Raw genomic sequence first — 27,891 nt, forward strand, 5'->3', positions numbered from 1 at the left:
AGGCCCGAGAGGACCTCAGCTGGGAAGGGCCGTGCGCGCCGGCTTTCACCCCGCTCTCCCCGGAGGGCCGGACCTACAAGCGTTTCCGCTCTCGCGCGTGCCTTTGGTAGCCGAGCCTCATCTCCCTCTCTTTTTTTGGAGACAGGCTCACTCTGTCGCCCAGGTTGGAGTGCAGTGGCGCGCTCTCGGCTCACCGCAACCTCTGCCTTCTGGATACAAGCAATTCTCCTGTCTCAGCCTCCGTAGTATCTGGGATTACAGGTGCCCGCCACCACGCCCAGCTAATTTGTTGTATTTTTAGTGGAGACCGGGGTTTCACTATGTTAGCCAGGCTGGTCTCGAACTCCTGACCTCAGATGATCCTCCCACCGCAGCTTCCCAAAGTGCTGCAATTACAGGTGTGAGCCACGGCGCCCAAGCCGCATATCTCGATGTAAGGCTGTTCAACAGAAGCCGCAGTCCTACCCTGGATCTGCTGAGTGAGGATTTCCAGGAGGTTCTCCTGGCTGCCTAGGAGATACTGGGGGCTCAGTGCTAGATACTGCTTCTACAGGCTGCCCCGTGCCTCTTGCCTTTCTCCATCTGCCCCTGAATTCAGCAAAGGGTGATGGAGAACAAAAGAGGACTTTGGATGCCCTCCTACTCCAGAAACAAATATCATTTAGGACCCAAAAGAAATGGAAAAACGGCTTGCTATGGTCTAAATGTATGTGTCCCCCTCAAATTCATATGTTGAAACCTAACTCCCAAGGTGACAGTATTAAGAGATGGAGCCTTTGGAAGACTCTGCCCTCATGAATGAGATTAGTGCCCTTTAAAAACAGGCCTTAGACCGGGCGTGGTGGCTCACATCTGTAATCCCAGCACTTTGGGAGGCCAAGATGGGCAGATCACACGAGGTCAGGAGTTTGAGACCAGCCTGGCCAACATGGTGAAACCCTGTCTCTACCAAAAATATATTTTGAAAAATTAGCTGGGCGTGGTGGTGCACACCTGTAATCCCAGCTACTCAGAAGGCTGAGACAGGAGAATTGCTTGAACCTGGGAGGCGGAGGTTGTAGTGAGCCAAGATCATGCCACTGCACTCCAGCCTGGGCAACAGAGCGAGACTCCATCTCAAAAAATAAATAAATAAATAAAATAAAAATAAAAACGGGCCTTAGCCCCCTTTGCTCCTTCTGCCATGTGAGGACATAGAAGGTGCCATCTATGAGAAACGCACCCTCACCAGCCCCTGAATCAGCTGGCATGTTGATACTGGATTTCCCAGCCTCCAGAACTGTGAACAACAAATCTGTATTATTTACAAATTACCCCCTTTAAGATACTCTGTTAGAGCAGCGCTGATGCCTAAGGCACAGTCTGAGTATTAAAACAGTGCTTTTCTGGAGGCAGCCCTCAGCCAGAGAAGGGCCACTCATGAGGATAGAGAGATTGGTTTATCAACTCTATTTAGGAGTTCAGGACAAAATAACTTACAAAATCAAGGCAAAGAGCCCATTCTCCTTTCCTGCTTTTGCAGTCTGTTTCACTTCTCTGCCAGCACTTCCAGTGGCACAGATGGCCAGGATGGCGCAGCAAGCAAACCCTCATCCACGCAGGGGGACATTGTCTGGGAACCATGGCTGGTATAGGAGCTTTTCCATCTTCGGTGCTCTGAACCAAAAAGGTGAGGGGATGGACAAGTGAGAAAAGATTTTCATCTCATTGATGGGTCAACAAAACTAGAGATGGAACTACTTCAGATGAACTTGAGGGCCACTGCCTTTTCCTGATGCCCATCCTCTGGGCCTGCTACAGTGTCTAAAATTCCCCAATCTTACATTGTGTCCTTTGGGACAGATCTTGATCCAGAGGCCCTTGTTTGTTACAATGCACGTTAATTATCCCAGGCATATTCTCTCTCCTGCTCAGTGCTCTAGTGCACCATTTCATCTCAAAGCACTGTTGGTGGAGCTCCAGTCCTCACCAGCCTATACACTCTCCACCACCTTCAACATTCCTTTTACTGTTGCTCTGCAAACACCTCTTCCACCCAACCCGTGCCCACTGCTGTTACCTGTCCCTATAGTTTTGCCTTTTCCTGAATGTCACATAAATGGAATCATACAGTTTGTAAACTTTTTTTTTTTTTTTTTGAGACAGAGTCTCGCTGTCTCCCAGGCTGGACGGCAGTGGCACGATCTTGGCTCATCACAACCTCTGCCTCCCAGGTTCATGCCATTCTCTTGCCTCAGCCTCCCGAGTAGCTGGGACTACAGGTACCCGTCACCACGCCCGGCTAGTTTTTTGTATTTTTAGTAGAGACGGGGTTTCACCGTGTTAGCCAGGATGGTCTCAATCTCCTGACCTCGTGATCCGCCCGCCTCAGCCTCCCAAAGTGCTGGGATTACAGGCGTGAGCCACCGCGCCCAGACTGCAGTTTGTAAACTTTTAAGACTGGTAGCTGGGTGCAGTGGCTCACACCTGTCTCTGCAAAACCCCGTCTCTACTAAAAAATACAAAAATTAGCTGGGCGTGGTAGTGTGCACCTGTAATCCCAGATACCTAGGAGGCTGAGGCAGGAGAATCGCTGGAACCTGGGGGGCCGAGGTTGCCCACTGCACTCCAGCTTGGGTGACAGGGCAAAACTCCGTCTCAAAAGTAAAAAATAAAAAAAAGGCTTCTTGGCCGCAGTGGCTCACGCCTGTAATCCCAGCACTTTGGGAGGCAGAGGTGGGCATATCACCTGAGGTCGGGAGTTGGAGACCAGCCTGACCAACATGGAGAAAACCCATCTCTACTAAAAATACAAAATTAGCCGGACGTGATGGCACATGCCTGTAATCCCAGGTACTCGGGAGGCTGAGGCAGGAGAATCGCTTGAACCCGGGAGGCAGAGATTGTGGCGAGCCGAGATTGTGCCATTGCACTCCAGCCTGAGCAACAAGAGCGACACTCTGTCTCAAAAAAAAAAAAAAGCCATGAAGCCTCTGTCTCGTTCCCTGGGACCCTCTTAGAGCCCTGAAATGAGGTGCAAGAAGCCGGACTGCCCCAAGGTCACCATGCTGTGAGAAAGTCCAAGCACAAAGAGAGGTTACATGCGGGGACTAACAGTCCCAGCTGAGCCTAGCCACAAGTGCCAATCTGGGTGCCAGATACAGTCCTCCCAATTGAGGATCCAGAAATTGGGAAGCAGAAACGAGCAGTGTTAGGCCATTCTGCACTGCTATAAATACCCGAAACTGGGCAATTTATAAATAAAAGAGGTTTCATTGGTTCTTGGTTCTTCTGGCTGTACAGGAAGCATGGCACTGGCATGTTTGGCTCCTGGGGAGGCTTCAGGGAGCTTTCACTCACCGTGGAAGGTGAAGTGGGAGCTTGCACTTTGCATGGTGAAAGCAGGAACAAAACAGAGTTGGGGAGGGCAGGAAGGTGCCACACACGTAAAAAACCAGATCTCAGGAGTACTCACTATTACAAGGACAGCACCAAGCCATGAGGGATCTGCCCCCATCACCCAAATATGTCCCACCAGGCCCCATCTCCAACACTGGGGATTACATCTCAACATGAGATTTGGAGGGGATATCCAAATGATATCCTTGTGTGCCCATCCCTGTTGTGCCCATCCAAGTTCCCGACCCACAGAATGTGTTGGCCTAATAAAATTGTTGTTTTAAGTCACTAAGTTTGGACTGGTTTGTTAAACAGCATCAGATGGTCATAACATCCTGCAATTTGGCAGAACCTACAAGCTTGTGGGCCCAAGAGATATCTGTTTTACTCTAAAAAAATTAATGTATGTCACTTCTTGGCTGCTTAGCTTCGATATGCTCCTCCTAACTCTTTTGAGAAAATCAGTTAAAATTCTCTTAATCTTCCCAGTAACATGGCAGATTAGATGGCCTAAACAGCCCTCTTAATCAAAAAAACTAAAAATGCTGAAAAATTACAAACATCTTTATAAACACACTGATAAGCAGGCATGAAAGTGAGGAATGTGTAAACATTCAAAAAAATAAAGTGAAATGGGCCAGACGCAGTGGCTCATGCCTGTAATCCTAGCACTCTGGGAGGCCGAAGAGGGTGGATTGCTTGAGCCCGAGTTTGAAACCAGCCTGGGCAACATGGTAAAACTCTGTCTCTAAAAAAAAATATATACAAAAATTAGCCCGGCCTGGTGGTGCACAGCTGCAGTCCCAGCTACTCTTGAGGCTGAGATGGGAGGACTACATGAGCCCAGGAGGTGGAGGTTGCAGTGAGCTGAGAGCATGCCACTGCATTCCGGCCTGGATGACAGAGCCAGAGCATGTCTCAAAAAATAAAATGAGAGCTAGAATTCTGAGAATCGAGCAACAAACCTGACTTTGAGGCCGCTAAATCCTAGAGAATATAAACTTCCACTTTGGCAGCTACATGGAAGCAGTAAAGACAAAGCCTAAGGCCTGCCAGTGGGTGCAGAATATTCTAGAAAGAAACACTTTCAGGACCCCAGTTTCCACCCTCAGTATAAAGCTAAATAAATAAGGCCAGGCATGGTGGCTCAAGCCTGTAATCCCAGCACTTTGGGAGGCCAAGACGGGCGGATCACGAGGTCAGGAGATCAAGACCATCCTGGCTAACACGGTGAAACCCCGTCTCTACTAAAAAAAAATACAAAAAACTAGCCGGGCGAGGTGGCGGGCGCCTGTAGTCCCAGCTACTCGGGAGGCTGAGGCAGGAGAATGGCGTAAACCCGGAAGGCGGAGCTTGCAGTGAGCTGAGATCCGGCCACTGCACTTCAGCCTGGGCGACAGAGGGAGATTCTGTCTCAAAAAAAAAGCTAAATAAATAATAAAAACCACCACACAGAATGGAACAAAAAGAAAATATTTCTCTTGTGGATGTTGTGACTTTAATCAAGCTCTAATCTTCTAGGAAGGTCCAAACCCGTTAGTACAACACAAAGTCAGCCACAACCTGGCCTTACCTCAAGATAGTTATTGGCCCCTAAACCTCATCCACAAGCCATTCACTTTGCTACAAATTCTTTTCACTTTTATCCTCTAGACTGTGCCTTTGTAGGTGCTATTCTCTGTTTAGATCACACTTCTTTTTCTTAATTACTTTAAGTACACCAATTATAGGAATCCTTTCCCACCTTTCCCAACCATAGTTAATAGCTTCTTTCCTCCATTGTACTCTCATAGTATGCCGAGGGGTGACATAATTGTAGAACATACTGCCTCTATTGTGATTTTTTCCATTGGACCAAGAGTTCATTTGGGTCAGTAACTTACTCAACCGTGCCTTGCCTATGGTGAGCAATTAGGATTTTTTTGAATGAAAGTGTAGTCTTATGGAGATGCAGAGTAGAAGGATGATTAACAGAGACTGGGAAGGGTTGGTGGGGTGGGGAAGTGGGGCTAGTTAATAGGTACAAAAATAGAATAAGAAATAGTATAACTAGTATTTGATAGCACATCGGAGTAACTACAGCCAATAATATTGAACATTTTAAAGTAATTAAAGGAATATAACTGAATTGTTTGTAATACAAAGGATAAATGCTTGAGGTAATGTACATCCCATTTATCCTGATGAGGTTATTACGTATTGCATGCCTGTGTCAAAATATCTCAGGTGGCCCATAAATGTTTACAACTACTTTGTACCCTAAAAAAACTTAAAAAAAAAAAAAAAAAAAACTAACGAAGTATTAACCTGGAAAAATGTAGTTTTGTTCCTGAAGTAGGATTTTATCATATTCTTTGTAATTTTCAGTCTTCCCGGAGCTATAGCTCAATAGTTCTTAGCTTTAGCTGCACGTTAGAGTCACCTGCAGCTCTTTGCAAACTTTCGCTCCACAGCTGGGCCTCAGGCATCAATGTCTAAAGCTCTCCGGGTGATCTTAGCTTGCAGCCAGCGCCCTTCCAGCAACTCCAAGGCCGGCTGGTGTGAGCTCAAGCAGTCGGGAGTCGGACCAGCTGCACAGCTAATACATATATGTCCTAGGCTCTTCTCTCCTTCCAACGCAAATATGTGCATGGACCCTGCCTGGAACCGCAGCCCTGTTCTCACAACCAAACTGCCTCTCGGGCCAAAATTCCAGAATCAAATTTCTGCAAGTGGACAAACGGAAGCGGAAATAAGCCCTTTCCAACGCTAGATGACTCGATTTCGTCTCGGTCTTCCCCTGCCGGCTGGGCAGAGGCACCAGGATCAGACAGACACATTCCCTGTGGACGGCGCTCCCATCGGATGACTGGAGGGACTGGACACCAGGCGCAGGCAGTACTTCAAGGTGACCATAAGTCTCCCAAACATCCACAACGGCTCGCTCTCTCAGCTAAGGCGACAGCGCTGCCATTTTGGATCCTGTTCAGCCGCGCGAAGCCGGCGTTTGCACAGATTTTCTGACGTCATATTAAGGCGCACCGGGCGCGCAGACTTCTGGGAGATGAAGTCCTTGCGAAGGCAGCGCATTGATTGGGAGCGCGGGCGCCAGGACCCTTTGCGCAGGCGCGTTGCTTACCCGACCTGAAGAGGCGCCGTCTTCCCGGGTCCCGAGCACTCTGTGCCGGAGGTGAGGGTTGTGGGTGTGTGTCTTCGAGGAGCGGACTGAGCGCAGCAGCTTAGGGACGGGACTTGAGAACTTTGGGGAGGTGCTGTGGGAGCAAAACGGGGTGACAAGGGCGAGGCCAGCAGAGCGTGTGTCGCGACGACTCGGTGCGGACGGAAAGTTGTGCACCCACCCCCGTGTGTGCGTGTGTCCCGTGGGGTCTGGGCACCCATTGTCTGTCGGTCCCGGACTTTCAGGTTGGAGGTTTGGAGTCTTCCTCCGCCTCTCCCGTTTCTTCTTCCCATAGTGGGTGCTTAATGAACGTGGGTGGAATTGACACCAAATTTAGGGTGCTGCCCGCTCCCTCTTTCCTAGCAAGCGCCTCAGATTGCCTCATTTAGCTCCCTGCCCTGGGCCTCCGCACGAGTGCTGGAGGGCTTCATGGAGGAGGTGGGATTTGACGTGAAAAAAAAGAAAAAACCAGGAAAGCAGCAGCTAAGCGTTAGGCAGATTTGAGCTGGAGAGAATTTTTACAGAAATTTAGCAACAGTGGTAGACAAGGTTGAAGAAAAGGTACGCTGGGAGCCAGGGCCCGGGACTCAGAGAATCAGGACAAGACCAGTAGGCAAGGTGGCTTGTATAGGTGTGATCCAGGGACTGACACGAATCAAACTATTTGGGGACAGTTGTTCTAGAGGTCACATTCAGGACTAGAGAGGGGAAAGGACCAGAAGCAGAGAGCCAGTTAGGGACGTATGACAGTTTTGAAGTAAGCTGTTGTGGACCTGAATTCAGGTGGTGGTAGTGAAAGGGAAGGATACGGATGACATTGCAAAAGAAGAGTCAAAAGGGCCTGGTGACTAGATTTGGGAGGAAAGACAGTGAGGTAAGAGTTTGAGTTTGGGACACCTGGGAGAAGAATAAAACATCTGATACAAATGTAAAGCCAGGAAGAGGCGTGGATGTGGGGAATTGCCTAAAGGAAGATAATTTTGAGGTGATGGCAGAACGCCTAATTCAAGGTTTGCAGTCATTTGGAAATGCAGGATAAGTTTGGAAGAATGCAGTACAGTTGTACAATTACAATACAGTTACAGGACATGGACATCTGTAGAGTTGGAAAATGGAGCCCTGAGTGTGGATGGACTTTCTGAGGGATGGCAAAAATGAAGAAAGTACAAAGACTGAGCTATGGGCAGCATCCATGTTTCCAGGGCAAAAGTGGGGAAAAAGAGTCACACACAGACAGCAATTTTAGTGGTTGGAAGAAAGGCTAGTGCAGTATCATAGCAGTTACAGTAACCACTGGAACAAGCAGAAGCTTGTCAGAACAGTGAAAAGCTACAGAGAAATAGAGATAAGATCAGAAGTGCATTGGTAGGCCAGGCACAGTGGCTCATGCCTGTAATCCCAGCACTTTGGGAAGCCGAGGTGGGCAGATCACTTGAGGTCAGGAGTTCAAGACCAGCCTAGCCAACATGGTGAAACTCCATCTCTATAAAAAATACAAAAATTAGCTGGGCATGATGGCGGGTGCCTGTAATCCCAGCTACTCGGGAGGCTTTGGTGGGAGAATCACTTGAACCTGAGAGGTAGAGGTTGCAGTGAGCTGAGATCATGCCATTGCACTTCAGCCTGGGTGACAAGAGTGAAACTCTGCCTCAAAATAAAAAAAGGTAGCTTTCAAGCATGCCCTTTCAGGTGTGTGAGGGGCAAAACTGAAAAACAGGGACTGGAGAAGAGTAAGTGGTGACAGTGTGGAGTCAGTAGATTTGTATTACTCTCCAAAAAGTTTCATCATGAAAGAAAAGCTTAAATGAGAACTGTTTTGCTAGAAGGAGGTCATGGGATTCAGTGAAAATAGTTTCAGGTAGAGGAGGCTTGTATGTCTTTGAAGATGTCGAAAGAAAGTACTACTGGGGTGGAAAATGCTGGGGGGCCGGGGGAAAGACTAGGGGCCAGGCGTGGCAGCTCACGCCTGTAATCCCAGCACTTTGGGAGGCTGAGGCGGGTGGATCATGAGGTCAAGAGATTGAAACCATCCTGGCCAAAATGGTGAAACCCTGTCACTACTAAAAATACAAAAATTCTGTAATCCCAGCACTTTGGGAGGCCGAGACGGGCGAATCACGAGGTCAGGAGATCCAGACCATCCTGGCTAACCCGGTGAAACCCCGTCTCTACTAAAAAATACAAAAAACTAGCCGAGCGAGGTGGCGGGCGCCTGTAGTCCCAGCTACTCGGGAGGCTGAGGCAGGAGAATGGCGTGAACCCGGGAGGCGGAGCTTGCAGTGAGCTGAGATCTGGCCACTGCACTCCAGCCTGGGCGACAGAGCGAGACTCCGTCTCAAAAAAAAAATAAAAAAAAAAAAAAATAAAAATACAAAAATTAGTTGGGCGTGGTGGTGCATGCCTGTAGTCCCAGCTACTCCGGAGGCTGAGGCAGGAGACTGCCATGAACCCAGGAGGCGGAGCTTGCAGTGAGCCGAGATCGTGCTACTGCACTCCAGCCTGGGCCACAGAGCAAGACTCCATCTCCAAAAAAAAAAGAAAAAAGTTAGAACACAGGTAAAGTCCTGGAGATAGACATTTCTGTCTTGTTGACCTCACACATCTCGCTGCCTAGCACATAACAGCTACTTGGTACATAGTCATTGAATAGTGCAATAAGTGGATGGATTGCACTGAGCAGTAGAAAGGAAGAGAACTTGTATTTGTTGAATGAACTGGATGATAAATGCTTTATATTAATGGTCTTACCATTTGTAACTACTCTGTGAGTTAGGCAGCAAACAACTATTGGCTTAGGTAACTCATCCAAGGCTTCATGGTTAATAATTCCATGCCTGTGTAGTGCTTTCTACCATATAACCCTGCTTCCCTTGAAACTCATTCCTGGGACTCTTTGGTGTGGTAGAAGACAAAAGTTATGCAGAAATTTCTTGCTTATACTTAGCTAAACTTGTTTTTCCAAAAAGTTTTTGCTTGTTTTTCACATAGTTTTTGCAAACTGGTATTCACCCTCAAGGTAATATTCCTTTAAAATTTTGCTTGGCCAGTGTGAACCCATTATTAAATAACCCTGAGCTGCCTGGCAACCTGTAACTCTTAAGCTATAATGATTTATTTTCATGAAAAGATAGCAAAGGTAACAGACTAATAGACTAGAACAGAAAATCCCCAAATATCCAAGAATGTGATAGCCCCATTATAGAATAGAGTTAAATGCTGCCAGACAGACCAGTGAATATCTATTGATCTGGTCTTTTGACATTTTTGAAAACTTAGTTGTTCCTTATTTGTATCTTTGATTCATAAGTCTAGCTGTAGGACTCATCTCCTAAGGGAGAAAGGATGAAATCTGCAGTTACAATGCCTCTTTGGAACCAGAGGTAGGTTCATTGTTAGTAGAGCCCATTTCTCTTTCTACCTGATAGTTACCTGTAGCCCCAGTACTGTTAGTCCTCCCTGTTTGGGGTGTGTAGTTCCGTGTCTGGGATTACCTGGTTTATTCCTATTCCAAATTTCTTTTTACATACTTATGTGAATAGATACAAGTATATATCCCAAGGGTACATCTATACTTTATGAATAGTCATACAATTAATAGAAAAAGTACCTTTTTATATAACTAAAGTTTTAAACATTGCCTTCCTTGTATTGCAACTTTTATGGCATACTTTATATTAACTTTTCTATTTTGAGTATGAAACTCATAGCCCTTCAAAGTTCAAATTATTTTACTTAGCACTAATGATTTTTATTACTTATCTGGCCAGTGGGAGCCAGAGTCATCTGAGTTTTCTTATTCAAGGATGTGGGGTCAGCTCAAATTCCGAATGTCCAAAACTGTACTCATTGGTTTTCCTTTCCATCCTCCTTCTCTGTTGCTTATCTCCATGAACAGCATTGTTATCCACGCCGCAATGGTAACCTGGACATCATTTTTGCCCTCATCACCTTCAGCCTCTTCTTCCAGCCAGTGTATTGTCTGTTCTTCTTCTTTTTTTTCCCCCCTGAGACGGAGTCTTGCTCTGTTGCCCAGGCTAGAGTGCAGTGGCGTGATCTTGGCTCATTGCAACCTTTGCCTCCCAGGTTCAAGCGATTCTCTTGCCTCAGCCTCCCAAGTAGCTGGGATTATAGGTGCCCACCACTGTGCCTGGCTCATTTTTGTATTTTTAGTAGAAACGGGGTTTCACCATCTTGGCCAGGCTGGTCTTAAACTCCTGACCTCGTGGTCCACCCACCTCGGCCTCCCAAAGTGCTGAGATTACAGGTGTGAGCCACTGCGCCCGGCCTGTCTGCTCTTCTTAATAGCTTGACAGCAGTGTCTTCCATTTCTACTTTCACAGCTTTCATTCAGTTTGTCATCTTTCTTATTGAAGTACAACACTCTCCTCAGTGGTCTGCTCACCTCCATTCTTTCCTTCCTGTAATCTCATCACACCACAGCCGCTCAGTGTGGCGTGGCCACCTGTGTTGGGGTCCCCAGGATCACCCCAGGTTCAGGGATTCACTAGAAGGACTCAAGACTTGACCCGTAGTTGTACTTCTGGCTAAGAGTATGATGATGACCCTGCAAGGACAGGCAGCCAGATCATAAGGTGAAAAGACAAGCCAGGTAGAGGAATCCGCATATAGGCTTGCTTCTATTCTCCTTCTCCCATGAGGGTGTCACATGGAGCACACTCCTTCCCCCAGCAACGAAAATGCAGCAACAATCTCTGCTCAAGGCAGCTCACTGGAGACTCAGCCCACGTTTTTACTGAGAGCTGGTCACCTAGGCACCGTCTGTCTAACACATACCAAAATTCCAGACCCTCCAATAGGAAAGCAGATGTTCACCATAAACCACATTGTTTGCATGAATAGTTTAGGCATAGCAGACCCCCATTATCTCTTAGGGAACTGGGGAACCCTCTCAAAATCGAGGTTTCCAGCTGCCAGCGAAGGGCCAGCACGCAAGCAGAACTTTCTAGGAATAGCAGTCTCAGGTCCGCTATAACTTTTCTGCACACCACTCTTCTTTCCTTTCTGTTATTTTTTCTGTACACCAAAATAAGGACATACTCTTGTTGAAAAAAATGTATAAAGAATGGTAAGAAAATAAAAATCTCTTATACCTCACCACTCAAATTTCATTTACATTTTAATATGTGTTCGTCCTTTTTCTATACATAATGTGCACGTACATGTATGTAATTTTAAGAGTGTACATTCTTCACGTAGTATTTTTGAATTTCTTAGGTTTTTTTTTTTTTTTTTTTTTTTTGGTTTTTTTTTTTTGAGATGGAGTCTCACTCTTTCACCCAGGCTGGAGTACAGTGGCATGATCTCAGCTCACTGCAACCTCTGCCTTCCAGGTTCAAGCGATTCTCCTGCCTCAGCCTCTGGAGTAGCTGGGACTACAGCCATGTGCCATCATGCCTGGCTAATTTTTGTATTTTTAGTAGAGATGGGATTTCACCATGTTGGCCAAACTGGTCTCGAACTCCTAACCTCAAGTGATCCTCATCCCTTGGCCTTCCAAAGTGCTGGGATTACAGGTGTGAGCCCCCGTGCCTGGCCATTCTTTGTGAGTTTTTTCAATTGTTGATTTTTTTTTTGTAAGAAACAAAGCATTATAAAGCTGAAGTATCCTGGGTATCCCTCCCCAGTCTTATTTCCCTATCTTCTCAGATATGTACACATTGGTGCTTATTGTCCCATGTGTTAATAGATTTTTGCAGGTATTATCTACCTGTTTTTAAATTTTATGTAAATATTATACAGTAAGTCATTTTATAACTTATTTTTTGCCCAGTAATTATGTTTTTTGCAATTTATCTCTGTTAATAATGTATAATATTCATATATGTGTATATATTCACAAATCCATTATCTGATTAATGGACATTGAAGTTGTTTGCAGTTTATCACTAGTGATCTTCTCCCCACTGACTTGTAATGCCACCTCAGTCGCACATCAGGCTTCCCTAATGCTTGGATATGTTTTGGAATTTTCTGTTCTAGTCTATTCATCTGTAATTGATGTGGCTATCTTTTCATGAAAATAAATCATGATAGCATAAAAGTTAAAAGCTCCCAGGCTGACTTGGATCCAAGTTCTACCTCAGCTTCTTACAAAGCCTTAATTTCCTAATATGTAAAATAGTGTCTTCCTTATTGATTTATGAGGATGGAGTTAAATTATCCTTATAAAAAGCACTTAGCACAATACCTGGTAAATAGCAAATGCTCAATAATGCTAGTTGTTATTAAGATGATGGGGTTTTTTTGTTTTGGTTTGTTTGAGATGGAGTCTCTCTCTGTCGCCAGGCTGCAGTGCAGTGGCACGATCTTGGCTCCCTGCAACCTCCGCCTCCTGGGTTCAACCAATTCTCCCGCCTCGGCCTCCCAAGTAACTGGGACCACAGGCACGTGCCACCACACCCAGCTAATTTTTTTGTATTTTTAGTAGAGACAGGGTTTCACCATTTTGACCAGGATGGTCTCCATCTCTTGACCTCATGATCCACCTGCCTCAGCCTCCCAAAGTGCTGGGATTAAGCCAATGCGCCAGGCCAAGATGATGTTTAATAGTGTTCCATTTATGTATGGACTGGACCAGAAATTACTTAACCAAGTCTCCAGATGTTTAAGGTATTTCAAATTTTTGCTGCCTTATTGAAAAGATTAAATGAGATCATACATATAGAGTGCTTAGGAAGTGCCCTGGAACATAGCTGTCAGTAAGGGTTAGTGTTAATGATGAGTCATAAAAAGCTGTGTACATATTATTACTTATTTCCTTAGTATAAATTCCTAGGAGATAATTGCTGGGTCAAACAGTATGTTTCAAGGCCCTTGCTGTAAGTCACAGTGGTTTTTCTAAAGCACAGATGTGATGACATGTCCACACCCAAGCCCTTCGGTAACCTCCATGCCTGTGGAGAAAGGGCCGTGCAAAACTCTCCTTGAGGAAACTGGCCTCTGCCTCCCTCTTTAGCTGCATCTTCCCCACAGCACGACTCACAGCCTAGACTTCTACCATTCTAAGCTGATTTTTGTTGTTAATCCTTTCCATGTAAAGACCTGCCTCCTTCTTTTTGAGAAACTTGAGGTTTTTTTCTCAAGATTTAGAAGGTTCTGGCTCCTCCCACAAATGAAAACTTAGCTTAGATCCCACTCCTGTCAAGAAAGCTGCAGTGCTCCTCCCTCCACCCCTCCCTGCTGGGCTAGGTGAGCCTCTGAGGTGCTGTCATGGATTGCATATCGCTTTGCTGCACTTACACATCCTGGAGTGAAATATTATTTCATTTACTTGTTCTCTGTGCTAAGCTATAGCTTCTGGAGGACAAAGACAGCGTCTGACAGTTTTTTTGTGCTTGGTATAAGTAGTTGGTGCTGAATAAATGCTGGTTGAATAGAAGGATGAATGAGTCACAAGAAGCAGTGACCATATCCCCTTGACTGTTGGAGAATGGTCAGTGCACCACAAATACGCCTTTTCCTCCTCCTCATGAGGACCACACCATCTCCCAGCCACCATAAATCCCAGAAATGTGGGATTTAATGCTCTTGTTTTATTTTTATAGTTTTTATTTTTGTAGAGACAGGGGTCTTGCTATGTTGCCCAGGCTGGTCTCGAGAACTCCTGGCCTCAAGTGATCCTTTTACCTCAGCCTCCCAAAGTGCCGGGATTACAGACGTGCGCCACTGTGCCTGGTCTGTTGTTTTAATTAGACTCTCGATTGCGAAAACCTGAGACTTCGCTAATCCCAGTAAAGGGAATTAGTGATAAGATCTTACACAGAGCCCAAGAGGGTTGGAGTATTACGGCAATCTATGAATAAATAAGGCTGGTTTGCATGGAAATTGGACCCGTGGGTGGTGCTAGGCGAGGTGAGGGCCTCCCCAGGAATTCTTAGGTCTCTGTGTCAGTATACCACCGCTGGTGGGACTGCACTGGGCTCCCCCTGCCTGCCCCTGGTCCCGTGGTCTATTATGACCTTTTCTCTACCTTGTACCTCCCACGTGCCCACGGGTTCTGCTGCTGGTAACTTTGGTTCCCCGATCCTCGTGGCTGCTTCGGGACCTCATGATATCCTTTCAGCTAGTCACTTACTTGTCCTGACATTTCTTAGTTCACATTCCCAAGGAAGGATGTCACCCCTTTTCAAGCCAGACCACGTCTCAGTCTACTACTCACCTATGCATCGCCCACCTGTGGCCTAATCAGTGTGGCTCCGGGAATGAGACCCAGGGTCACATGGTACAAAACCTGCCCAAGGGACGGTCCTTTAGCAGGGGCTACGAGTGGGGTCTTTTTCCTTTGAAGAGACTGGATTGTCTTTGATATGTCTTGTCCGTGTAGTCTTTTACAAAATTGCTTATGGCTTTTGCCCAGTAATTGTTCAGGGCAATACTGAATGTGAGTTTATACGTATACGCACTGTGTGAATCTTACACAGTTCTTGACTCTCAGGAATAGAACTCTGCCTCTAGCATCATGGTAAAACCACCACCACATTGTGGTCTAATTCGCAATTCCATGGTTGTTGGCTCTCATTCTGGGGCGGTCTGGGGTTGTGCCTGGCCTTGCTTGACTTTGACCCCCTTTTGTAAGGTACTGAGAATGACGTATCCCCCTGGTATGGGCTTCATGGGTCAAAACACTATGTGACGGTACTGGTCTTTCTCGTACCTTCTTTCTCACCCCACACTTCTGCTTCATTAGGACTCTGCCCTTGACTACAGGGAGAGCACACAGGAAAGAATGGCTGCTGCGTCTCCGACCACCAGATGCCAGGTGAGGTGGCCTTTTGTGTTTCCGAAGTACTCCATTCGTCTCCAGAATAGAACCACTTTTCTTTATCCTGGAGCCTCTTTGAGCAGACCCAGCCAGGCAGATGAAGGACTCCACAGGGAGTATTTCTTTCCCATTTCACTTGAGGTGTCCTTTAGTGACCTTTTCGTGCCGTGAGCATGTGCCCACTAGCTCGTCACCAGACTCACAACTCCTGGAGCCTTCGCTGTGAGTGATTGTGCCTAGAAGCCAATGGTAGGGTCTGACTGGAAGGTTTGGGGAATAGTGGGCTGGTTCTGGTCCTGACTGTCCCTTTGGTACATTCATGTGTGGACTGAGAGGAGGCCCCAGTGTTCAGAGAGTGTGGGGCTAGGCGGGGATGTGTGGTACACACTGTAGAACACCTGTCTGCTGGTGCTGAGAGCCCTGAAGAGTCTCCTGTGCTACAGACATGTGGCTTGCTCCATTCCTGCCCAAGGACAGAGTCTTGAATTCTGCACCCTGGCCTATCGGCACCCTGGCCTAGAACTTTTGCCGACACACTGGAGACTCATCTGAGGTTTTAGAACTGGAGGTAAAGAGATGCAATATTACAGAATCACAGAGCATTGGAATGAAATGAGGTGGATCCTACAGATGATCTAATCAACACCATTATTCTAAGGATTTGTAAAAAACAAAGACAATTGGTGAAATCTGAGTAAGATTGTAGATTAGGTAATAGGATAAGATCAATGCTATTTTCTCCTTTTTATATTATTTTATTTTTTTTGAGATGCAGTCTCACTCTGTCACTCAGGCTGGAGTGCAGTGGCACGATCTCACCTCACTGCAAGCTCCGCCTCCCGGGTTCAAGCGATTCTCCTGCCTCAGCCTCTGGAGTAGCTGGGACTACAGGCGCCGCCACCTCGCCTGGCTAATTTTTTTGTATTTTTAGTAGAGATGGGGTTTCACCATGCTCCTGTCCTCATGATCTGCCCGTCTTGGCCTCCCAAAGTGCTGGGATTACAGGCGTGAGCCACCACGCCCAGCCTGTTTTCTCCATTTTTTATAGTTATACTGTGATCATAACAACAGTACGCCCTTGTTTTTGCAGAATACACATTGAAATATTTAGGATTAAAGACATCTGATGTCGGCAAGTTAGTCAAGAGGAAAGATAAAGCAAACGTGGAAAATGCTGCCATTTGAGGAAGCCAGGTGCAAGGCACACACGGCTTTTTTTGTGCTGGTTTGAGAGGTCTGAAGAAAGAGGCTGATACTCAGAAGCTCAGCTGCAGGTGTAGTGCTGTGAGGTTCTGACCAAGAGCTCCATGTCCTGGGTGATGAGGCCACTTTTCCCAAGGGCTTTAAAGTTCTACTCAGTCCATTGTTTTTCTTCCCTCCCACCATGCATCCTCCAGGGCTGTCATCTTTGACATTTTTGGTCTGGTCCAAATAAAGAGAAGGGTTAAGAGTAAAGGAGAATGTGATTGTATTTTCAGGAATCAGTGACATTCGAAGACGTGGCTGTGGTTTTCACAGATGAAGAGTGGAGTCATCTGGTCCCCATACAGAGGGACCTCTACAAGGAGGTGATGCTGGAGAACTATAACAGCATCGTGTCATTGGGTAAGGGGAGCCTCCATGAGGAGGTACAGTCTGTCCTATGCTAATGTGGGGCTGAGAGGGCTGAGGAATTATTACCTTTCTCCTCCCCACTGAGTCCTGAGCCACTTGAGAGACAAGGTAAGAGTTGAAAGATGTGGCATCAGAGTACAGCAACGGCGGGCTCAATACTGAACCCCAGCATTGGGCAGACATGCCTCCCCAGCCATGGGCGGTGCTGGACAACCATAGGCTCTCTCGCTCAGCAGCCTGCCCTGGCAAAACGGAGGGCGGGCCAGTGAGGGCTGAGGGACCGAGCAGAATGTGTGTTAGAGGCAGGGAGCTGGGTCTCCAGAGGGGCAGGCGGAAAACGCTGAGTTCCATATGCCCAGCTATTCTCCCAACTCGCCAGTCAGGTAACTCAGCTCACCCAGAGGAGTGTGTGCTGGGGAAGGGGGCCATCTTGTCGGAATAGAGGGTTGTGCCTCTGAGGTCACCAGAGATATGTTTGATTTTGAGTATTTGTCTTAGGTACAGTCTTAGATGCTCACAGAACACACTTTGTAATTATAGAGACTTGTGTGACAGAGAAAGTTGAGTCACTACTGATTCCGGTATTAGTGAAAAGTAAAGTTGGGCTCCTGGAGGTTATGGGAACCTCTCAGGGGCTTCAAGAGTGAGAGGCTGAGGGAGTGCCCAGAATGAGAAGCCGGTTTAAACTAAGCAGCAGTAAAAGGACTCGCAGTGCTGATTTCCTACCAGGCAGGTCTCAAAGTAAGTGCTAACACCCCCCAGAGTAATGTAATCAGGCCAGTAGTCTCCCAAACAGAATGGAATATTCAGGAAGGAGCCTTTGTTACAGGCGTTAGCAGATGGCTGTTGAGGAAAATAGAGCCCCTGAGGTCAGGGACCGAGAGCCACAGGGAGATGCTGGGTGTGGCCATTTTGTCAACAGAGAATCTACATAAAACCCAGTAGACAGTCCTTGGGCCCAATAAAAGTGCCTCTTTCCCAAGTTGGGGCCTCAACAAAAGGGAAGTTTAGAGCCCAAGCCTATTTCCAGGACCTATTTTTTAATATAACCAAAAATGGATAGATTTGCTTCAGGGAATTTATCCTAAGGAAATAATAGGACTAACAATCCGTGGTATATGGAGATGTTCATTACACTATTGTTTGTTAATAGCAAAACATTAAAAATGATCTAAATGTCTGTCATAAGGGAATTCATTAAATAAATTATGTTATCCATACAATGTCATATCCCGTAGCTATTACAATGGTGAGGTAGATCAGTGCTGATTGAAATAAAATAGTATTTTAAATTTATTATGTGAAAAAAAAAATCAAGTTTACAAGTCAGCATCATTTCATTATCCAGTTTTTTATTTTTTAATTTAATTTTATTTTTTCATTTGAGAGAGTCTCACTCTGTTGCCTAGACTGGAGTGCAGTGATGCAATCTCGGCTCACTACAACCTCCGTCTCCAGGGTTCAAGCAGTTCTCGTGCCTCAGTCTCCCAAGTAGCTGGGATTACAGCCATGAGCTACCATACCCTGCTAATTTGTGTATTTTTAGTAGAGACGGGGTTTCACCATGTTGGCCAGGCTGGTCTCGAACTCCTGACCTCAGGTGATCTACTCGTCTTGGCCTCCCAAAGTGCTGGGATTACAGGGGGGGGCCACTGTGCCCAGCCTCATTATCCAGTTTTTAACAGAATGTATCTAGAGGCATCTTTGGATATCTGAATAGAAAGAAAGAAAATACACTGTATGCAAGGTGATTTTTTTTCTTTTTGCTTGTATAGACTTCTAATTTTCCTAGAATGAACCGGACAGATTTGTTTCAATGAAAGCATAGTGCTCAAGGCAAACAAATGAACAAAAATGGGCAGTTTTGATACACTTTTTTATTCAAGGTGACTTAATTTCATTCTCATCTCCCCTAAGCCTTCATCCTACCAGTACTAACACCGGGAACTTCCCATTCACTTCACGGGGAAGAATAAACATGTGAATCCACATGGGTTCTCTCAACCTTCTGACCTTGTGCCACTTGCTCCTTTTATAGCCTCAGTCTTGGCCTCTGTCCAGAGTTTCCTCTGCTTTGGACTCTGCATTCTTGGCCTGTGCATTCTGCCTTTTGCATTTTCTCTCTAAAAGACTTAGATGCTGTGTCCAGGCACAGTGGCTCATGCCTGTAATCCCAGCTGTTTTGGAGGCCGAGGCAGGCAGATCACCTGAGGTCAGGAGTTCGAGACCAGTGTGGCCATCATGGCAAAGCTCCTTCTCTACTAAAAATACAAAAATTAGCCAGGTGTGGTGGCACCCGTCTGTAATTCCAGCTAGTGGGGAGGCTGAGGCAGGAGAATCACTTGAACCTGGGAGGTGGAGGTTGCAGTGAGCCGAGATCGGGCCACTGCACTCCAGCTGGGGCGACAGAATGAGACGCTGTCTCAACAGCAACAAAAAAGTCTTAGAAGCTGGGATTGAGCTTTGGGAGAGTGATATTTCATCACACACAGCCACTTGCTTTGTTTCTTTCTCTTTGAGCAGGCCTTCCAGTTCCTCAACCTGATGTGATTTTCCAATTGAAGAGAGGGGACAAGCCATGGGTAGTAGATCTGCATGGGTCTGAGGAGAGAGAACGGCCAGAGAGTGTCTCTCTAGGTAACTGAGTGTGAACAGGACAGGATGGAATTTTGTTATTTGGGTGATGGGGGAACATCAGCTCTCGCCTTTCTCTCACATTCCAGTCTTTTGCTTGTTATTTATTGTGTGTCACCCACTAGCTTTCATTTTTTCCCTTTACACCTTAACGTGTTATTCGTCTATATTCACCAAGTGTTACTTTCTCACATCTGTCACACGGCACACTCATGCCTTGCTCTTTCCTTTTTTTTTTTTCCAAGACAGAGTCTCGCTCTGTTGCCCAGGCTGGAGTGCAGTGGGGCTGTCTTGGCTCACTGTAACCTCCGCCTCCCGGGTTCAAGTGCTTCTCCTGCCTCAGCCTCCCAAATAGCTGGGATTACAGGCGCCTGCCACCACACCCGGATAATTTTTGTATTTTAGTGAGACGGGGTTTTGCCATGATGGCCACGCTGGTCTCGAACTCCTGACCTCAGGTGATCCACCCACCTTGGCCTCCCAAAGTGCTGGGATTATAGGAGTGAGCCACTGTGCCCAGCCACACTTTGCTATTTCTATTGAGCGCCATCCAGTCCATTCGGCATGCTCTCGTAATTGTGCTGGCCATGCTCCCGCTGGACATTCTCCTGTTTTCTGAGGTGTCCACCATCCGTTCTGTTCCCTGCCACCTTCTTCAATCCCAGGTCTCAGTCCCTCTCTGCAGTGTAGTACTATTTGTGGGAGCAAGCAATGCAGTAACCATACATTACTTTCAGACTCATGGAAGCATCTCTTCTTTCTGCTGTAATATTTTCTAGTCCAGGAAGAAAAACTGCATCTGTTTTCTGTTTGTTCCAGAAACTAAGCCTGAGATTCATGATGCTTCAGACGAAAAATCAGAAGGATCATTGAGGGAATGCCTTGGAAGGCAAAGTCCTCTGTGTCCTAAATTTGAAGTTTATGCACCCGATGGCAGGATGGGAACAGAAAAGCAAAGCCCTTCAGGGGAGACTCATAAGAAATCTCTCTCCCGGGAGAAAGGCGTGCGGCGAGGGTCAGCCCTGCCCAGGGAAGTTCTCACTAAAGAGAGACACCAGGAATGCAGTGACTGTGGGAAGACCTTCTTTGACCACTCATCCCTCACCCGCCATCAGAGGACTCACACTGGGGAGAAGCCCTACGGCTGCCGTGAGTGTGGGAAAGCCTTCAGCCACAGGAGCAGCCTCAGCAGACATCTGATGTCGCACACCGGGGAGAGCCCCTACGAGTGCAGCGTGTGCGCAAAAGCCTTCTTCGACCGCTCGTCCCTCACTGTCCACCAGCGAATCCACACCGGAGAGAAGCCCTTTCAGTGCAGCGAGTGTGGGAAAGCCTTTTTTGACCGTTCGTCCCTTACTCGACACCAGAGAATTCACACTGGAGAAAGTCCTTATGAATGTCATGAGTGTGGGAAAGCCTTCAGCCAGAAAAGCATTCTTACTCGCCACCAGCTAATCCACACTGGCAGGAAGCCGTACGAGTGTAACGAGTGCGGGAAAGCTTTCTATGGGGTCTCGTCACTGAACAGACATCAGAAGGCTCACGCCGGGGACCCTCGCTATCAGTGTAACGAGTGTGGCAAAGCTTTCTTTGACCGCTCATCCCTTACGCAGCATCAGAAGATCCACACTGGAGACAAGCCATATGAATGCAGCGAGTGCGGGAAAGCCTTCAGCCAGCGATGCCGGCTCACGCGGCATCAGCGCGTCCACACGGGAGAGAAGCCCTTTGAATGCAGTGTGTGTGGGAAAGTTTTCAGTTCAAAATCTTCCGTTATTCAGCATCAGCGGCGTTACGCCAAGCAGGGAATAGACTGAGTTGGGTGAAAGCTTGGGCGGGACAAGAACTTCCATACAAATTCGAGATAGGTCTCCCCTGTCTTAAACAAAGCTGCCATTTACTCATTCTACCCACCCTGGCTGCTGCTGTCCTGGACTGCTTGTGCGCCAGAGTGTTCAATAGGCACTCCCTTCCGGCTGTGTTACAGAACTGCAGGCAGGCCACGGAGATGACTCCCTTCCTGCTGTGTTACAGAACTGCAGGCAGGCCACGGAGATGACTCCCTTCCTGCTGTGTTACAGAACTGCAGGCAGGCCACGGAGATGACTCCCTTCCTGCTGTGTTATAGAACCACAGGCAGGCCATGGAAATGTCTCTTAACGATACAAAAGTTTGACAAGGTTTGTCAGACAATAGGATAGATGTTAGGAGGAGACATACCTCTTGTCTGAGAACCTAGGCCCCGGGTATCACTGCACTTTAAGTAACTGGCGGCTGCAGCAGGAGGGAAAGGCAGAATGATACCAGAGCAGTACTATTTTTTTTCAGAACAGTTGTTTTGATGGGTGTTTTAGTCCCCCTGTCTTGGAGCTTTTTGGGGCCCTAATCTTGTTCTCTTGTGTCCCAGCTTTTAGACCTCTTCCTTCTACTGCTAGTAGCTGGCACTTCCTGAGCGCTTACGATGAGGTAAAGACTCAGCTAAGGGTTTTACAGGAAGTAGATTAACTGATCCTGTCGCCAACCCTATGAAGTAGGCACTGTTACCATCTGCATCTCTAGATGAGCACCCTGAGGTTTATAGAGATTAAATCACTTGCCCAAGGTGACCCAGCTGGTAAAAGGTGATGCCAGGTCTTGAAGACAGGTCCACCTTCAAAGTCTATTTTCTTTACCATTATGCTTGACAGTTTGTTTTATAATTTATGTATATGTATTATCCTCTCAACTAGATTGTAAGCACTTGGAGGTGTGACTTACAGGTCTTTGTATCTCACACAGTGCCTTGCTAATGGGTGCTCAATAAATATTTATATGAATGAATGACTTTTCTACTTACCAGATTCTCTCCATTCAAAACACCTCTTGGATTTGCATTCTTTGTCTGAATTCACAGCCCAGCCTACACTTTTATCATCCCCAGCTCCCACTCCTGGCAGCAGTAGCTTCCTAATTCCAGTTCTTCCCACTTGATTGTTGAAGAGGGATGTGCTAAGATGTGGTACAGTAATAGCCCACAGAGAGCTATTTCTCCCTTAAAACCTGACGGGAACCACTCTGTCTTATTCTGTCCTCATTATTTGGAACATCTGGCTTCCAAAGTCACCACAAGGGAGGAAGAGAAAGCTAGAGGAATTTGTCGGATTTCTTTTTAGACCCAGGCTTACATCACTTCTGTCCACATATAAGAAGCCAGAACCCAGCACTTGGAGGCCAGCAAAGTAAACAAGCACCTCGAAAGCTGGTTAACACCGAGAGCCTCTGTCATAAAGTAAACAAGCACCTCGAAAGCTGGTTAACACCGAGAGCCTCTGTCACAAAGTAAACAAGCACCTCGAAAGCTGGTTAACACCGAGAGCCTCTGTCACCGTTACAGTTTGCATATTACTGTTAACCCAGTCTTTGCAAGTGACCCCTTCCTGCCCATCGTTGCCTTCCTCAAGACCTAAAATAGCTTCCTATTCAGTGAAAAATTATCTCAATATTTAAGATCTGCCTTAACATGATCCCCATTGCTGAACTTTACCTCCTGACTCCAAAAACCCTTCTATTCCCTGGGCCCAGTCCTGTATTTTCATTTTTGTTAAAGGATACGCACTAGATGACCTCGACTCTAGGCATCTGCATTCTCTTGCTCTTCGCTTAGGGTGAAGCTCAGAAAAGGACCTGGTTCTGAAAGGCTGTCTGGAATTAGACTGCCCTACGTGATTCCCCGTGGATTGAGATGAATTTCCTCTGGAAGTTCAAGTCAGATTCGGGAAGCTGAATTACCAAACAGACCCTCCTCAACCTACTAACAACCCTATTCCTCTGTTCACCCTAGAGCAGACAAACGGCAGGGAAGACTTGATCTGTGGACTTTTGAAAGCAACTTGAGGAAAAACACGTAACAGAATCTGTGGGTGTGGACAATATGCGATATTGCTAAATAATGTCAAGTAGGAAATAAAAAAAACTATGGACAAACTTTTGGCTGATGACTGTCTGGGAGTTCTGAATTTTTACTGCCTCATTAAAAGTAAATTGAGGGTCAGGTATTTCCCTAATACATTCTACCATTTTCAGCAAGATGAGACTGGAACGAATTCAGGATTCGATGGACATCTTTTTTACTCTATTATCCTTGGAAAAGATACCAATGGACTTTTGAGCACAGTAGTAATGGAAACAGAGTGGAGATATGGATTTGATGGTTTTCCCTTTGTTCCCCTTTTAAATTTGGTTATCAGAGCTTTTTTTTTTTCTTTCAATGTGGATACTGTTCCACTTCCTTCTAAAAACAGGAAATGGCCATTTTATCTTTTAATTAATATCTCCCAATATGGCATGTAGTAGTGGAGACCTTAAATTTTGAGGTTTTGGCTTCACCTAATGGCCATTAGTAGGGTCAAATCTTGGAATCAGAAATTGATCAAATTGGAAGAATATCAGCATTCTTAAGGTATAAAGCAAAAATGACGGGATAGTGTTTGCAGGGGTTTGAGCCTCAAAGAAATAATATCACTGATGTCAAGCTTTAAAAGGAGTTTCAAAGACATGAAATAATATTACTGATGACAAAGTTTTTGTTTTTTGTTTGTTTCTTTCTTTTGAGACAGTGTCTCGCTCTGTCGCCCAGGCTAGAGTGCAGTGGCGTGGTTTCGGTTACTGCAACCTCTGCCTCCCAGGTTCAAGCAATTCTCCCACCTCAGCCTCCCAAGTAGCTGGGAATACAGGCGCCTGCCACCACGCCCGGCTAATTTTTTGTATTTTTAGTAGAGACGGGGTTTCACTATGTTGGCCAGGCTGGTTTCAAACACCTGACCTCGTGAGCCACCCGCCACCACCTCCCAAAGTGCTAGGGTTACAGGTGTGAGGCAGTGCGCCTGGCCAAACTCTTAAGTTTTAAGAGAGAATTGACTGCTTGCCACACAAAGGCACAGAAGCATTCCACGAATCAAAAGAAAGGTTGGCAATGCTAGAGAACCTTGCAATGGAAAGAATATGGCAGATGGCAAAAAGCTGGGCACCGCAACCTGGCACAGACAGTTGGCAGGCCCACCAATCCCAGAAATGCATCTGGGGTGTCAGGATGCTAGGGCGGCCAGCGGGAGGGTTGGCCAGCTTCTGGGCTCAGGCACACCCACCCCCTCCTCCCCAGGCCTGCATTTCTAAGAATAACCCCCTCTGCAAGTCTGACATAATAAATCACACAGAGCTGAAGATGGAAGCAAAGATACCAGGTGCCAGCCATTAGACAAGACGAATATGTTCATTTTCAATAACCAGCTAGAACTGATTCCTCAGGAAGTCTAAGAGATTGACTGCAATGGATATCAAGTTCCTAAGTGGTCTATGTTATTGAGGCAAGACTCCTGTGGTAAAAAGCAAGTTGAAGTAGACATGTTGAGTTGGGTGATGGGGATCTAGTGAGGGGGCTTCTCTGAAATGCTTTTACAAGGGTTTGAGTGGATTGGGAAATGTATATACAGATTGACCATTATAATTTGAAATCCAAAATGCCCCAGAATGTGAAGCTTTTTGAGTGCTGAGCTAAAGCCACAAGTGGAAAATTCCACATCTGATCTCATGTGATGGGTCGCAGGAAGACCAAGATTTAAGGGGCGTGAAGACAGGATGAGGCTTCAAAGGAGAATGAGTAGATGGAGATAGGTCAGAGAAATACCAGGGGACAGCAGTGTCAAAGAAGTCACAAGATTTTCAAGAAAGAGGGAATGATCAAAACACTCCATGTTGCCAGGTAATCAAGGAAGACAAAGCCTGAGAAGGCTCCACTGGAGTTTATCAGTGACATTTAGCAGTGATATTTACAGAGTTGGAAAGATGATGATATATTGCTAAATGATAAGCCCAGGTTACAAAATGTTTGGAACTTGAATACATTTACAATATATTTCCATATATATGCATAGAAAAAGAATGACCAACACCAAGATATTATCCCTAATTATCTTTGACTAGAAAGCTTATATACTATTTTCTTTTTTTTTTGTTTTGAGACGGAGTCTCAGTCTGTCGCCCAGGCTGGAGTGCAGTAGCATGATCTCGGCTCACTGCAACCTTTGCCACCCGGGTTCAAGCAATTCTCCTGCCTCAGCCTTCCCAGTAGCTGGGATTACAGGCATGCACCACTACACCCAGCTAATTTTTTGTATTTTTTTAGTAGAGACGGGGTTTCACCATGTTGACCAGGATAGTCATGAACTCCCAAAGTCAGGTGATCCACCTGCCTTGGCCTCCCAAGGATCCTTTGGCCTCCCAAACTGGATCCTTTCCTTACTCCTTATATGAAAATTAATTCAAGATGGATTAGAGACTTAAATGTGAGACCTAATACCATAAAAATCCTAGAGGAAAACCTAGGTAGTACCATTCAGGACATAGGCATGGGCAAAGACTTCATGTCTAAAACACCAAAAGCAATGGCAACAAAAGCCAAAATAGACAAATGGGATGTAATTAAATTAAAGAGCTTCTGCACAGCAAAAGAAACTATCATCAGAGTGAACAGGCAACCTACAGAATGGGAGAAAATTTTTGCAATCTACTCATCTGACAAAGGGCTAATATCCAGAACCTACAAAGAACTCAAACAAATTTACAAGAAAATAACAAACAACCCCTTCAAAAAGTGGGCAAAGCACATGAACAGACATTTCTCAAAAGAAGACATTTATGCAGCCAATAGACACACGAAAAAATGCTCATCATCACTTGCCATCAGAGAAATGCAAATCAAAACCACAATGAAATACCATCTCATACCAGTTAGAATGGCAATCATTAAAAACTCAGGAAACAACAGGTGCTGGAGAGGATGTGGAGAAATAGGAACACTTTTACACTGTTGGTGGGACTGTAAACTAGTTCAACCATTGTGGAAGACAGTGTGGCGATTCCTCAAGGATCTAGAACTAGAAATACCATTTGACCCAGCCATCCCATTACTGGGTATATACCCAAAGGATTATAAATCATGCTGCTGTAAAGACACATGCACACGTATGTTCATTGCAGCACTATTCACAATAGCAAAGACTTGGAATCAACCCAAATGTCCATCAGTGACAGACTGGATTAAGAAAATGTGGCACATATTCCCCATGGAATACTATGTAGCCATTAAAAAAAAGATGAGTTCATGGCCTTTGTAGGGACATGGATGCAGCTGGAAATCATCATTCTGAGCAAACTATCACAAGAACAGAAAACCAAGCACCTCATGTTCTCACTCATAGGTGGGAATTGAACAATGAGAACACTTGGACACAGGAAGGGGAACATCACACACCAGGGCCTGTCACAGGGTTAGGGGAGGGGAGGGATAGCATTAGGAGCTATACCTAATGTAAATGACGAGTTAATGGGTGCAGCACACCAACATGGCACATGGATACACATGTAACAAACCTGCACTTTGTGCACATGTACCCTAGAACTTAAAGTATAATAAGAAAAAAAAAAAGAATGCAGAAAAGGCTTCAGCTGTAGGAGCCCTAAGAAAAATCTGATGTCAGCCGGCGTGGTGGTTCATGCCTGTAATCCCAGCACTTTGGGAGGATCACTTGTGCCTAGGAGTTTGAGACCAGCTTGAGCAACATAGTGAGACCTTGTCTCTATAACATTAATTAAAATTGAAAAGAGAAACAACTGACGTCACACCCTGGGAAGAGCCCCTTTGAATGCAATGAAAACTTTCTACAACTGATTAACCCTTACTGGACATCGGTGAACTCATCCTGGAGAAAGTCCTTATGAATGCACAGTGTGTGGAGAACCCTTCAGCGGGAAAGGTATTCCGGCCACAGCTAACCCGCCCTGAAGAGTGGCCCTAGGAATGCAGGGGTAGGGCAGAGCTCTGTTGGACCATTCATCCCTCATTCGACACAGGACAGTGCACACTGTAGAGACGCATTCCGAAGATAATGACTGTGGGAAGGTTTTCTTTGACGGCTCATCCCATTATCAGCATCAGAAAATTCATAGTGGAGACAAGCCCCATGAGCGCATTGCATGTAGGAAAACCTTCCTGCAGAAAAGGTGGCTCACTCACCATCAGAGAGTGCACCCTGGAGAGAAGCTCCGTAAGTGCAGCACCTGTGGGAAAGTCTTCAGTCGCAAATCCTCTATCACCCAACATCAGTGATGCTTATGAAAATCAGGCTTCCGGGTACCGTGGAGGTGCTTCAGCCAGACAAGTAGTCCCCAGTGAGACTCAGCACTTGTTTGTTCAAGGTAATGGCGATTTCTGTTTGAGCACCTTCTATCAACTGCTTATCCTCATACCTCCATTTGGGACCACAGTCTTCATAAACAGTCTCAATCAACC

The 27,891-nt window shown here is 46.1% G+C and overlaps 3 protein-coding genes across 3 annotated transcripts in view; 2 read left to right on the top strand and 1 right to left on the bottom strand.

Moving 5' to 3' along the window:
• Positions 1–27,891, bottom strand: part of MRPS5 (mitochondrial ribosomal protein S5) — a 224,724-nt gene that overhangs the window by 78,604 nt on the left and 118,229 nt on the right. The window lies entirely within an intron of this gene.
• On the top strand, positions 1,597–22,385 carry ZNF2 (zinc finger protein 2). Its single transcript, XM_050755126.1, has 5 exons — positions 1,597–1,669; positions 15,243–15,314; positions 16,796–16,922; positions 19,455–19,568; positions 20,385–22,385. The coding sequence occupies exons 2-5, from the start codon at positions 15,282–15,284 to the stop codon at positions 21,380–21,382; spliced, it is 1,272 nt and encodes a 423-aa protein (XP_050611083.1). The 5' UTR covers positions 1,597–1,669; positions 15,243–15,281; the 3' UTR covers positions 21,383–22,385.
• The window catches only part of ZNF892 (zinc finger protein 892), a 33,199-nt gene continuing 27,334 nt past the window's right edge, over positions 22,027–27,891 (top strand). The window contains exons 1-2 of the mRNA XM_050753869.1: positions 22,027–22,031; positions 27,453–27,602. Coding sequence (XP_050609826.1) covers positions 22,027–22,031; positions 27,453–27,602 — 155 coding nt within the window. The remainder of the gene's footprint in view (positions 22,032–27,452; positions 27,603–27,891) is intronic.

Source organism: Macaca thibetana, chromosome 13, assembly GCF_024542745.1.
Source record: "Macaca thibetana thibetana isolate TM-01 chromosome 13, ASM2454274v1, whole genome shotgun sequence".
Classification (NCBI taxonomy): Eukaryota; Metazoa; Chordata; class Mammalia; order Primates; family Cercopithecidae; genus Macaca; species Macaca thibetana.

Bases quoted from the DNA above. Each gene is read 5' to 3' on its own strand.
- ZNF2 (XM_050755126.1), top strand. From the start codon at position 15,282: ATGGCTGCTGCGTCTCCGACCACCAGATGCCAG. The intron at 15,315-16,795 runs GTGAGGTGGCCT...TTGTATTTTCAG, and splicing joins CTCCGACCACCAGATGCCAG to GAATCAGTGACATTCGAAGA. The intron at 16,923-19,454 runs GTAAGGGGAGCC...CTCTTTGAGCAG, and splicing joins TAACAGCATCGTGTCATTGG to GCCTTCCAGTTCCTCAACCT.